The 13632-nt window shown below is 31.9% G+C and overlaps 1 protein-coding gene across 2 annotated transcripts; it reads right to left on the bottom strand.

The window, feature by feature from the left end:
- Positions 1-511: 511 nt before the first annotated feature.
- Positions 512-2099, bottom strand: LOC112326774 (EPIDERMAL PATTERNING FACTOR-like protein 5). 2 transcript variants are annotated; one of them, XM_024596357.2, is made up of 3 exons: positions 1574-2099; positions 1050-1117; positions 512-945 (listed from the first exon to the last, which is right to left on the bottom strand). In XM_024596357.2, exons 1-3 carry the CDS (start codon positions 1683-1685, stop codon positions 694-696), a joined length of 432 nt encoding a protein of 143 aa, XP_024452125.1. In that variant the 5' UTR covers positions 1686-2099; the 3' UTR covers positions 512-693. The 2 variants fall into 2 exon arrangements, with proteins under 2 accessions (XP_024452125.1, XP_024452124.1); XM_024596356.2 differs by having other exon boundaries at positions 1050-1123; positions 1574-2094.
- Positions 2100-13632: the final 11533 nt, after the last annotated feature.

Below are 13632 nucleotides of genomic sequence, written 5' to 3'. Positions count from 1 at the left end.
GATGGCCAACCACTGCTATCCCACTTGCTGTTTTGACCATTGTCCCATAGTAGCGTTGGTGAACTGAAGATTTTACAACAAAGATCGCACTGGGTTGTCAGATAACAAGTATTTTGCTCATAGCTGCTTGCAAGTTGCTGTATAGCATATGATTAAGGATTTGTAACCCTCTATCCTTCTGATTGAGCGTGATTATTTCCGGACTCCAACTGTATTTGGTTGCAAGATTGCTTTCATATGGCTACGTGTTCCCCAGACATGCAAATCATCACATTAAACTACAGAGTCTATAGCCTCTATGATCTGAATTGTTTGCTACTTGAAGTGTGTACTTTTAGACAGGAACAAACATGGAATTATATTTCTTTTCTTTAATCTTGTTATTGAAAAGATCTTTATGGTGCTGTTTCTATTGATTTGTCATTCAATGAATAATCAAGATGATTGTAGTCCACGCAATCCGATTTGTGGAAGAGGAGCAGTGAGAAGAAAGGTCACTCTAGTCTCTGTATTTAGATAGACAACACATGTATTGCATATCTTTCTTTGTCCTTGAAAAAATTGGCAAAACGTTAAAATTCACATAAAGATCACTTGAACTAATATGAAAACGAAAAATATGTACAGAAATAAGGTGATCATTATCTCGAACATAAGCAGAAATGAGTCAATCAAACTGCATGTCTCTGGAGTTCAAGGGCTATAGAAGGAAGGTCCACATTTGCATTTCCAACCTTCAGGCTCATAATTTGCATAGTTTACACTTAAATGGTGGGTGCCGGTTTTGCTGATGGCTGGCACTTGAATTGCTTCACAAGGAGTGCAGCCATGGCACTTGTGCTCACAACTTGGTGGGGTGGACCCAATTTTGGTAATGCCTTTAGCATAACCTGCTGCTGCCTCGATTATCATCCCACCCGCCACCCCATCTTTGGTTTTAATGCCCTTCAAGATTCAAATCGAACTATCCTTTTATCATCTTGTTCAATTTGGTCATAATAACTTGTTTAAACAGAAAAGAAAACGAGAGAGGGATCGATCATACGTACTTTTTCGGAACCTGATTGGGGGTCAAAGTTCGAGTCCAGTGGAACTTGTAAAGATTGAAGGCTGTGTCCTGTGACTGACCATAGCATTTAATTAAAGTTAGTACTTACAACATCAACTATTCAAGCCATAGCATTTGCATAGAGAGAGAGAGCAAGAGAAAGAGGCTTAAACAGGATGGGAGAGAGAGGTTCTGAGAAAATGGTGATACAAGTTCAAAATAAATTTAAAAAAGCAGTCAAGAGTCAAGAATCACGAGAAACAACAATCTTTTAACTCCTTATGGAAAAGAGAAATTGTGGGTTTAGATCGAGTGGGTATGTTGTATTCCTAGTTTAGCCCCCTGTAAGTCAAAAGAGAACACTTGAAAAGATGAACCACCACCCAGATGAGTCGCATGAAGCCAAGGGCGTGTTTTAGTATACAGGATATACAGCCAGGGAGACAAAATCAGAGGACACAATCACAATTGTAAGAAACAGAACTCTTTTAGTTTCAAAGGGATCATCGGTCAGGCAACATATACCTGCTCGGTTGACAGCAACACCGCTATTAGGTGCAAAAGGCCTACTTGCTGCAGAAACCAAACTCACTATCTGCAGTGCTAGCACTAAACAGCAAATAGAACTTGCCTCCATAGAAGCTGTGATGATGATGGCGACTTGATTGTAGCGAGTGTGCGGGAGCAGGAGAAGAGAAGGAGTTTCTGGAACAGCCACACAGTAGTACTCTGGGAGAAATCAAGTGTATGGTGGGGATTATTTAAAGGAACAAACTCACTACTCGCATTTCCCAAAAGCCAAGCCTCCAGAATTTCTTGGGTTTCTCCTGGTGGAGTCTCTTATCTTGCATTGGTACTTGGTTAGTTTGGTACAGCTTGGAGATATTGCTTCACAAGCAAGTGATTCTGGTTTTTGTCAAATAGTGAAAGTCTACACCTGTGAGTTTCCACTTCACTTGACAACTCACTTGGAAAACCTTATCATTAATCTGTTTTCTCTGTCTCTCCTCCTCCTTCCCCCTTGATTTCCTTGCCTTTCAATACAAGGCAACTTAGACACCGGTTTTTTTTTTTTTAGTGGTTTTTATGACAATCAAAATATTTTAAATTATATTTAATATAATCAATAAATAATAAGATTTTTTAAATTATTTATAACAAACTAAGTTAAATTTTTTTAACTCTAAAATATTTGTCATTAATTATCTTTTTTAATTGTAGATAAACACAATAAAATTTTAAAAAATAATAATTAAAAAAAGAACAAACATCTTATACTTCTTCCTCTCTCAAATCTGTTTAAAATGGAGCAGTACTTTTTTGTGAGGAGGTCCTTTTGCGCAAGATAACAGCTCCCTTTCCTGAGGCATCTGGAAAATCTGCGAGGCACCCAATAAATCTCTGATGTACAAAAGAGGATCTGAGCTAAGCCTAGACTGCAGAGCCCTTTTAGTTGTAATCCCATAAAAGAAAGATAAGGAAAATAAATGTCCACCATAACGCAGGAGAGAAAAAAGGCACCACTTTCTGCAGGAAACCATTAATGAGTTAAATAATGGCGTACTAGGGTCAAGCTTTCACAGGTTGGTGGAGGGGGGACACTCAATCTTGGCCATCCATCTGGAGATCCAGCCATGGTCGCCATTAAGAGCTTTTGCTGTCCCTTTTGCCTCGCTGATGCTTCCTCCAGATAGGAGCATTCAATGAATAGTAGATTCCATGGCACCCATTCTACAGCTTTCCTTGTCCACCTGCTCTCTTAACTCCTCAGCTGTTGAGTCTGTAGGAGGAGGTGGAGGTAGGCGACGGTGTAGCCACTGATTTGGCAAGTGTCTTTTAGAGAGAAGAGGTTCCTATTTGAGGAGCTTTCGTGGACTGAAAAATGTGAAGTCGAGCTGCCATGAAGCGATGAAAAATGGGAAAATTGAAAGCCGTGTTGATTAGAGTGATTTGATAACTCAATGAAGCATTGCCAGACTCCTCTCTTCCCACCTGCATATTGAAAAGAAAGACTCGTGAGAGACATCCTCATAGGCATTTCTGCCTCTCTCCCCCTCGAACAACTCTCTGTTTTCATACCGAAATTCTACTTATATCATGTCAAAATTTGAGTTTTTCAATAGAAAAGTAAGCAGCATCATTATATTATATTTCCTCGGACATATTGCGTTAATTATGGAATTCAACCAAAAACAAGACAACTTTGAGGTACCGAAGACTACAAATTCAATGAAAGCAAGCATCATCTCTGTACGAATGAGACTAACAAATACACTTTCGTTGTTGGAAACATGAGATTTGTCATACAAGGGACTGATTGTTGTCAATGAAGCTATTAAAAAAGAAGCTAGAAAATATAGGACCTATTTTTTTCAGCATTGCCCATTCAAAAATATATACAGTAAATATTCAAATAAATTGCATCTGTTTTTCCATCGAAAAGCAATTATTGATTGTGATGAAGTTTATATATTCAAATAAACTCAGATGCTATCTGATTGAAGCACATAATCGAACACATGCATATATAAACTTAATGAAAAAGTTGATGATATGGGCTTGTTGGGTAGGTTAATGCAAAGCTGGCTTCTTCAAAATCTTTCACCATGATTCCGACTTGAAAACTTATTACCAACAAAAAAACAAAAAACAAAAAAAAAAACAAATATTTGGGTCATTTTATCATCGGATTATAACCATTTTTATTTAAATAATTTCTTTTTACTTTTTTCATTTTTCATTTTTTAATTCATTAGTGTTGATACGATTATGTTTGGAGCAAACTTGTCTAGGTCCATCAAATCATTAAAAATATGTCTAAATCAATAAATTTTTAACAGGTCAATGTTTGATCCAATTCAACTAAAAATTTAACATGAATCGGGTTTCACTCTATAATGCTAGATGAAAAAAAAAAAAAAAACCCAACATAATCAAATCTAATTTGTAGAAAACCTTTTAGCATTGTCATTAATGACACCTGGTATAACAAGTCGAACTTAAGCATTGATAACCCAACACTTTATTTAAATTGAGTTTCAAATTCAATTGTATAAAAGTTGCATCTATATGCCCTTGTCAACTTGGCAAGTTTAGGGAAACACAAAATCTAAGGAACAAAAAACAACACAACCCATGTTAACCTATGAACAAGATCATGAATCTCATTGGGTTCCATTAATTTTTATTTTATTTTACTACATGATTAAAATCAACATTTCAAAATCAATACAAAATTAGAGGATAAATTAAAAAAAATTAAATAAAAATCCTATATTGAAGTATGCAATTGAAAAAAAAAATAAGAGCAAGAAAAAAAGGAGTAAAGAGCAGAAAAACCAAAGAAATCAATTGGTGCGAGCCCACGTGGCCTGTTGATGCAGTCTTAAGTGGCCCAGTCATGTGGGCCTCAGCCATGTCCACTCATTTGGACATAATGTTTTTCTTCTTAAAAGGAGTGAATGATAGGTAGAAGAATAAAAATCAAAAGTTCACTGACTCGATTGTATTTCAACAACAACAACAACAAAATAATAATAATAATAATAATAATAATAATAATAAGAGGGTGGATGACATGTTAATCGCTGTTTTTTTCTTTTTGAACAAAAACTAACATGGACAATGCGTTGTTTGTTAAGGAAAACGATGTTTCGTTCACTTGCTTAGTGTCTGACAGCTTTAATAGCAAAAAACTGGGCATGAACTCTCCAATGGATTTTATGAACCAAATAACTCATTTCCAACAAATCTTTTTACTTAAAACACATAGAAAAATAAAATACACAACTTAATAAATCTAAATGTTCTCTTAAAGAAAGTTGCTAAAAATCAATAAAAAATAAAATATCAACCTAAGACCCCAAATCCTCTCAAATATTGATCTATTGTTTCAACCAATTTAAATGTCAATAACCAACATCATCCAACTCCCCTAGTTAAGTGGAACATTTGGGTACTAAACTTGATCATTTTTGTGGCTGGAATCACAATTACCAACCACTTTCTTTCTTTATCGTTGTTTTCTAGCAAGTCTCTCTCTTACCCATGAATCCAAAAATAAATAAAATAAACTTATGGATAAAAAATAAACATTGGAAAAGATCTTGGATCAGACTTATTATTCCCTTAAAGATGAAATAAACAAATGAGCTTAAAAGGAGTAAAAAAAACAAGCAAACCAGAGTAAATCTTCTATACATGGGTTAATCTTCCAAACTCATAACCCATGGAATCCTAGACCTAGACTCAATTAAGAAGCTCAATTCTCAATTAATTTAATATTGAAGGATGAAAATAGAAAAAAAAAATATGAATTTAAAAAATTTGTCAAGGTAAAAAAAAATAGCAATTAAAAGAATGATGATCAAATATGATATGAAAAAAAAAAAAAACTAAAGGAAGATGAAATTCAAATGTATATATGAAAGAGCATGGATTTTCTATAATTTTGAAATAAAAGACTATGTCCATACATATTGTTGAATAGATCAATGCTCATACACAAAGAAAAACATGTTGCAATGGTAATGATAATGATAATGATGAAATAACCAAGAATAGAAAAGGAAACAATATGCAAAATTTAAAGGATTCGGCCAAATACATTCAAACATAAATATCAATCCAATAAACATTGCTCAATCCCAAAACGTTATCACAAACACATCAAAAAAAAAAAAAAAAGCAAGATGCAAGATTAAGGGACTTAGCCAACATCATTCAAGCTCAAATATGAATCCAATGAAAATTACACAATCTCATCACAAAATACATCAAAATTATCAATAGAGCAAGATAATTATTCAAGAGATATTTAGAGTTCAAAATAGACCTACAAGGTTGGCCAAGGAGGACAAAATAAAAGTTGGAACAACGACCAAAAACTGTTGGACTGGGAGATGTAGTGTTGACACATGACAACCAAGCTCTAAGAGTGGGTTGTCATGTTCATCGTATCACACGACATCGATGTTTGATCAATGTGTGGAGGGGCCCACATGGTGTGCAATTCTATGGTGCTCCTTCCTATGGTGGTGATGTAGGTCACCACTAGTCGGTAAAGGAAATTCGAGGCGTTGAAAGTCTGATGGTCTTTTCTATCTCTACTCATTTGTTTTGTAACTTTTAAATATTCTCACATCAAGCTTATTGGGTTACATGGCTTATATGTTTGTGTAATGCTCATTAAAGAGAGAAGAATGATAACGGTATTGCCTTGTTTAGAGGTTAGAGGAGAGAGAAATAGAAGAGAAAAGTTTTGAGGGCTATTTTATCTTCTTTTTTTATTGATGATGATGCAAGAATTATTGGATGCAATTGATTAAAGGATTTTATACAGGGCTTTGAGGTAAAAAGAATGGTGGTAGTCTTGTCAGAAATAGAGTCAAAGGTAAGAGAAATCAAGGAGGGAAGTTTTAACTTTAAAGAGAAAGACAAGGTTAGAGTTTTTATGGGAGAAAGGTATGAGAAGATGAATAGTGTTCTTGTAGGATTTATTTCTTCATATTTCAGCCTATATTCTTTCAAGAAAATTTATGGTGGTAAGGGTTTTGGTGGAAAAGATGATGAATAGCATAGTTATAAAATCCAACCCAAGGGTTGACCATGCCAAGAGGCTGGGTCCCGGGTTTCATGGGTCAACCCGGAAAAATTAAAAAAATATATTTAAAGTTTTAATATTTCATATAAAAAAACTAAGAAATAATCCATGTGAATATATGTTATAAATGTTGTAAATAATGAAGTTTAAAAGAATATTTTAAAAAGTTTTTTATCCCACATTGAAAAGATACTATGTTATCCTTTTAAGTTGAAGTATTTAAACCAAATTGTTTTTATCACATATTGAAAAAACATAATATTTTTCTTGTGAACATAAAGTATATATATTAAAAGACTTCAAATCCCACATTGAAAAAATAACTTCTTTATTGTGAACATAGAGTATATATATTAAAGGGATTCAAATCCCATATTGAAAAGATATTATGTTATCATTTTAAATTGAAGTATTTAAACCAAAATTTTTTTTATCCCACATTGAAAAAACTTAACTTTTTTCTTGTGAACATAGAGTATATATACAAAAGGGTTTTAAATCTCACATTGAAAAAATAACTTTTTTCTTGGGAACATAGAGTATATATACTAAAGGGTTTCAAATCCTACATTAAAAAAATAAAATATTTTTCTAGTATTTATATAGTGAACTTTAAAAAGTGTTAATAACCAACTAAAAAAATATGAAAAAAAGGGGTATAGAAGAAAAACCACATTTGAAAAAAAAACACCGGTCTCGCTTAGGTTCGCTCGGGTCATGGGTCGACTCGCCGGGTTTTGCCAGGTTTTTGCTCTGGCTGGTCTTTTGTCTTACCCGAACCGGTCCAACCACCAGGTCCCAGGTCGACTTGCTGGGCCGGTCCGAGTTTAATAACAGTGATGAATAATATTTTTTTTTATATAATTTTGGTGCAAGAGATGATGAATATTTTTTTTTGGTAGCCCTTTCTTTTCTCTACAATTCCCTTGTCTATTTATGGACCATAAATGTTGTTCTCTTCTTCTTAGCTACTTGGTCCCCAACTAACTAAATTTCACTTTGGCCCATCTTTTTCTTGTTTTATACTTTAGCTCCTTGTCTATTTTGCTTTCGTTTTTTATTTTTATTTTTCTTGTTTTTTTAGTTTTTTTGTAAAACAACGCTAACATCAATTCGATAAGAAAAGTAATCAATAATTACAAAATGAATGTATAAATGGATAAAATACATCAAAAGCTTATTTTGTAATTTGATTTTCAAAAAGATATTGAAAATTGCAAAATGGATACAAATACATCAAAACAAATATTTTTGATTTTTTGATTTTTTCGAGCAGAGATTAACAAGAGAAAAGTAGCTGAAAATCACAAAATTGACATGCAAATAACCAAAATGCATCAAAAACACATTTGTTTTTAATTGTTTTACCTTTTTTTGGATCATTGGAAAAAAAAAATGAATTTGAGGGTCAAGTTATGAGTTATAACAAGAAGTACATGTATTTTTGTATGACTAGGTGAAGAAGAAAGGATCAACAAATTGCATGTGGTCACATTTCACAAAGTGCAACATATAATAAGGTATGAACTTGGTTGATGATAAAGTTCCTATTTACCACATCTACAACTTTCATCATTAATGTCAAACATTTCATGCACTTTACTTGCTATTTGAGGGTGTCTTAACCATTTCAAGCCACATATGCTATAAATATTGTCACATCAGCAAGTAATTTAATTAAGATTGAAGACTTCTTAGAAATTCTTTAATTTTGGCTTTTTATTCAATAAAATATTTATAAGAATGCCACAAATACTTTTGAGAGTTCTCATTTCTCTTAAGTTTAACTTTTAGCCATTCTTTAATTATCAATCTCAATCAAATCATCATACAAATTGTCAAACTTATATTTTAAGTTCTTGACACATCATATGCAATTTTTTTTTTTAGGAAATATTATTCTTTTTTCATATCATTCAATTTTATATTTATATTAATTGCCTTTTAATTTTTATTGAATAAAAAATATAGCTTAAAAAGCTATATTTTTTTTTTGTTAAAAAATATCAATAAGAAATTGATGAATTATACTTGATTTTTTTTTCAGTGAGATTTAAATTATTGTTTTTCTTATAAAAAAACAAATTTATTTTCATATAATTGAATAACTCCTTGTGTCATAAAATCAGATATTTTAATTTGAATTTATCTATCAATTTTCCGATTTAGTTTTATTTAGCATTAATAACTTTTTTAACAATATAATTTTCCGTGTTCACAGAGGAGAAACCAAGTTCACGAACTGGGTGAAGAACTTTGCTGCAAGCGTGGATGTTGTACTGCTCACCTACAACTTAAAGCCTTGAGAAAAATTATTAGGGGAGTCTGAACCCGAAATCCCTGCGATCTAGATACTGTCTCAGATATTGGCCCATATCTTGGGTTTTAGATGCTCAAAAATTGCAAGACCAGTTTTGTTGGAAAAACACTTTGATTTTCTATAATTGTTCTAGAAATAGAGAAGTCTCAATTCACATGTTTTCTGTTCTAAAATTGACTCATAATATAAGGAAAAAGAATAAAATCAGAATATGTGACAGAGTAGAAAAATGATTTCCTTTCCTTTAAACGATAAACCCAGCAATAAAAACCTCTTTAGAAGGCAACCGGGATGTTTTTTTTATACCCTAAACACACCACAAGAGAGAGGAGGCAACATTTAAGAACAAAAACAATGAAAAGAGAAAAGCCAAGAACAGCAGCCCCTTCAAGATCTCTTACTCTCTATCTTCTCGTACTCTTGAGTGATGTTTATAATATAAAATTTATTTTTTTATTTTTATTTTTATTTAGCTATGGAGTAATTTTTTAATCTAGGATTTTTTTATGTACCCTAACCATAATTATGTGAATATTTCTTTGATTGAATTGATTCAGTATTTGTTAAGTATTTCATTCTGAACTTAATGTCCATGTACGCTTGATCACCGTTTGCATGATTTGAGATTCAGTTTAAGACGGAAAAGTGATAATTGTTTCGGCTATTGTTTCAAATACCATAAGGAATCAATATGATAAAAATATCTATGGAACCTGTGTAATCCTTAAAGGATTTTATCATTCCTAATAAATTTTGACAAGTTTAGAATTTTCATAGAGATATAGAAAATTTACTTATTAAAATAATCCGTTGATGCTCAAGAGAGATTAATAATTAAATTAGTAAAACTTGACTACCAACAATAATAAAGAAATTTTAATAGGATTAATTCAATTAAAAATTTCGTTTTACATCGAAGTTAGAAATCTTAGGATTTCATTAAACTTGATTTCAACACCGTTTAATTATTTCTTGTTCATTTTAATTTTTCTTTAGTTTCACAAACTTTTATAATCAAATCATTAAATACATGGAAATTTAATAATTTTAATGCTTATTGATAATTTTTACAACTCCTCTTATTCATTTTATTACTTGTTACGGTCAGCGAACATGCAATTTTTATCAGCAACCTCATTACTCCTACTGATTAAACTCATTATTATAACATAATTGTACTCCTTACGTAAATGTTAAGGATCGTGCAACCTGAACAACAACCTCCACAGCTTTGCAGGTCGTTAAGAACCCAGAAGCCAAGAAAAACCTGAACAACAACCTACACAGGTTTCCTAGCATAAAAAAGGAAAAAAAGCTAAACAAAAGAGGAGATGACATACCTCACAGTTCCCCCCAACAACCCTAATGGCAGTACATGCAACCTCCTCCCTCGCCAAGCCACACACACTGATAAGGAAAGAAAGCCATTAATTAGAATAAGTGCTCGAAACCACCTACATAACTAAAAAGAAAAACCCAAGACAAAACCACAGCTAGCAAACCCCCCTCCCCACGGGAAAAGAATTGTAAAAATAAAAACAGGATATGAAAACAACCACCATCACGCAAAAGGAATCAAAAGAACAACCTAGAGTGTAAAAAAATAAAATAAAATTGAATTTTGCTACAAAAGAAGAGGAAAACAGAGAGTGTAGAACACTGCTGATCAAGAACCGCCCTATCTAAAGCACAAGATGAAAGACCGTCTCACACATACACATTCGATGCGAAAGAAATGAAGGTGCTCATGAACCAAGTACAAAGCATAGCCCAAAAGACCCGTCGCATAATCATTAATGAAAAGACCAAGACCATGACCAAGCATGAAGATTAATCAAAGCATGACCAGAAAAAGCACTTATCTAGTTCCACAACAATGGGATTTGAACATATATAACCAAGAGGGGAGCAAGTGACTGGCAGCACAAACCAAGGATTCCCAGCTCTCCCAATGCATAGATGAAGACAAATAAGATCGGCAGTGCATTTAATGCACAAATAAGACCGATTGAGCAAGTGGCTAAGTCAAGAAACAAAGCCGAGAGGCCACGTCTGCCATTCACCCAGAACAGAACCCACACGCAGATAATCCATCCCCACACAAAGCTGCTATGAAGAAGCTAGCATGAAAAAGAAACCAGTGCAAAGAGAACAGATACAAGAGATGAGAAGGCCACAGCAATATTCTCAAGGAAACTCTCTAAGCCATCTAATCAGCCCTTCACTAGCCAAGCGGCCTCCCATGGAAGAACAAACTCCTCTCAGCCAGGAACACACGCCTTACACAACAGAGATCCATCACTGTCGATGTAGTTTTTTCTGCAACTGTAATAATAATAATGTTAATGTGTCATGGAAAGGCCTATTAACCCCTGAATGCTTAGTTCTTTAGTTGATTCCATGAAGACAAAGTACACTGAAGTTTCTGTTAATTTTATATTCCTTGTTAATGATGAAAAAGAAGAAGAAAAATCCCCTCTTTTCTCTTCTATTTCTTCAATTCCCCCTTTGGGTTTATTCACAATATTATAAAATAAAAAAGTATAGGATATTTTAAGTAAATTTCATAATATTGCGTTAGGACTTCTTACTTTTCTAGTTATATGTTCTCATTTTATTAACGCTATGTTTTATTTTTTTTTGGTAATCTAGGGTGTCCGGGCCAGCTTATATGCACTATAATTAATCCCTGGACTTACTGAATATTTTGTAAGTTCAGTAGACAGATAAAACACCACATAAATAATAGACATGCACGCTCACACTCAAACCTAAATAACAAAACCAAAAAAACCTTTTCTCTAGACTGGACTAAAAGCCTCGTGCTATTAACGCTAGTTTTACTTTTATAAGAGGCTTGTCAACGTAAAGGACAGGAGACCTTAGTTTGATTGATTCCGGTCCTTCCACCGGTCCTTTACCTTGTTTTGACTTATGAAATCAACTCACAGTCCAAATGAAAACGATTCAAAAGCTTCTCGAAGTATATATGTTAACAATTTTAATTTTTTTTATTTAAAATAATTTTTATTTATATTTTTATATTGTTTTGATGTGATGATATCAAAAATTATTTTTTTAAAATAAAAAAATATTATTTTAATACATTTCAAAGTTAAAAGCACTTTAAGAGCGTGTTTGGCAGTGTGGTTGCGGGTGCTTTTCAAATAACTTTTCGTGCCAAAATGCATGCCAATGATGTTTTTTTATTTTTTAAAAATCATTTTTGACATCAGCACATCAAAACGATTCAAAACATACAAACCATATTAAATTTTAGCAAAAACAAAAAATTCAAATTTTTTGAAAACGCAGCCGCAGCCGCGTTCCCAAACGTTCCCTAAATCGTAACTACTACCATATTTTTAAATGGTTAACAAATTAAGTTTTATTGGCACTATTTAGAATTGTGTTCCAAAACCATATCCATGAAAATTTTGAATTTTTTTATGCTTAAAATTAATTATTTTATATTTTTTGATTGTTCTGATATGTTAATGTTAAAATAATTTTTTTAAAAAAAATTAATAAAAAATATAATATTCATATATTATTAAATAAAAATACTTTTAAAAAATCCATTATTATTCAATTATAAGTAATGTTGCATGGCTGACCATTTCAATAAACCTAAGCTAGCCATGTCATTATCTTTGGATTTGTTATTTATTCATTTATTCTTTTAACAAATCCAATATTATACGTATTTGGAGGCACAAGCAAAAATACTTTTGACCTTGCGTGTCTAACTTGACAACATATACTGGACGCCTGGAAATGACTGTTGAACAGCTTTGGAAACCGCAATAAGTACAGTGGATGAAAAGAGAAATTATCAATAACTTAAAGACCTATATTTGAAGCAGACTTTGGTCAAGTTTATCAATTCCATCAATTAACGTCAATTAAGGGGTACCTTTTTAAAATGTTTTTGAAAAAAAAATAATTTAATTTTTTATTTTTCTTTATTTAAAATTAATTTTTTTAGTATTTTTCATATTATTTTTATGTACTAATATCAAAACTAATTTTTATCAAATGAAAAATACTTTGAAAAACAACCAATATCGTATTTTCAAATGTCCCCCGTAGACTTTGCATGGACACAACTCCTACGTTATTGATTCGTCAATAAAACCGCTTAAACTAAATTAAGAAAAAAGATAAAATAAAAAGATATATTTTTAGTTTATTATCGGTGCAAGAAAATTGAGTTAGTATTTAATTATAGCAGCGGTTATTTTTAAAAATAATTTTTATTTACAAATATATCATCAAATAAAAATGATAGAAAATTATAAAATAATTAATTTAAATTAAAAAAAATTTAAAAAGCTTTTAAAAGTGTTTTTTGAACACAAAAATAAATACATTCTCGAAGGGGTGAAAATCTAGACTTGATAATTTGTTTGAGTTAGTTTTCTATAAATTCATAGTGGTGAAAATTAAATGTTATGACATTAGGTTGATTGATGTTCGATTATACAAAATTAAATCTCATTTTATTGCATTCAAAAACTTAACTGGAGGGAGCAAATTTGACAATATTTAGCAATAGTTCATGATTTTTTTAAATTTGAGAATTATTCATTTTGCGTCTTTTTAAAGATTTTAGATTGTGAAATTTTAAATTTTAATATTTTATCTTTTTAATTTCAAAAT

This window comes from Populus trichocarpa, chromosome 3 (genome assembly GCF_000002775.5).
Source record: "Populus trichocarpa isolate Nisqually-1 chromosome 3, P.trichocarpa_v4.1, whole genome shotgun sequence".
Classification (NCBI taxonomy): Eukaryota; Viridiplantae; Streptophyta; class Magnoliopsida; order Malpighiales; family Salicaceae; genus Populus; species Populus trichocarpa.
The sequence above is the reverse complement of the archived record's forward strand: the minus strand, read 5'-3'. Positions and strand labels throughout refer to the sequence as shown.

Coding starts and splice junctions, on each gene's coding strand:
- LOC112326774 (XM_024596356.2), bottom strand. CDS start 1,685: ATGGAGGCAAGTTCTATTTGCTGTTTAGTGCTAGCACTGCAGATAGTG. Junction 1,124..1,573: donor TGTTGCTGTCAACCGAGCAG/GTATATGTTGCC, acceptor TGCTATGGTCAG/TCACAGGACACAGCCTTCAA. Junction 946..1,049: donor CCCAATCAGGTTCCGAAAAA/GTACGTATGATC, acceptor TGAATCTTGAAG/GGCATTAAAACCAAAGATGG.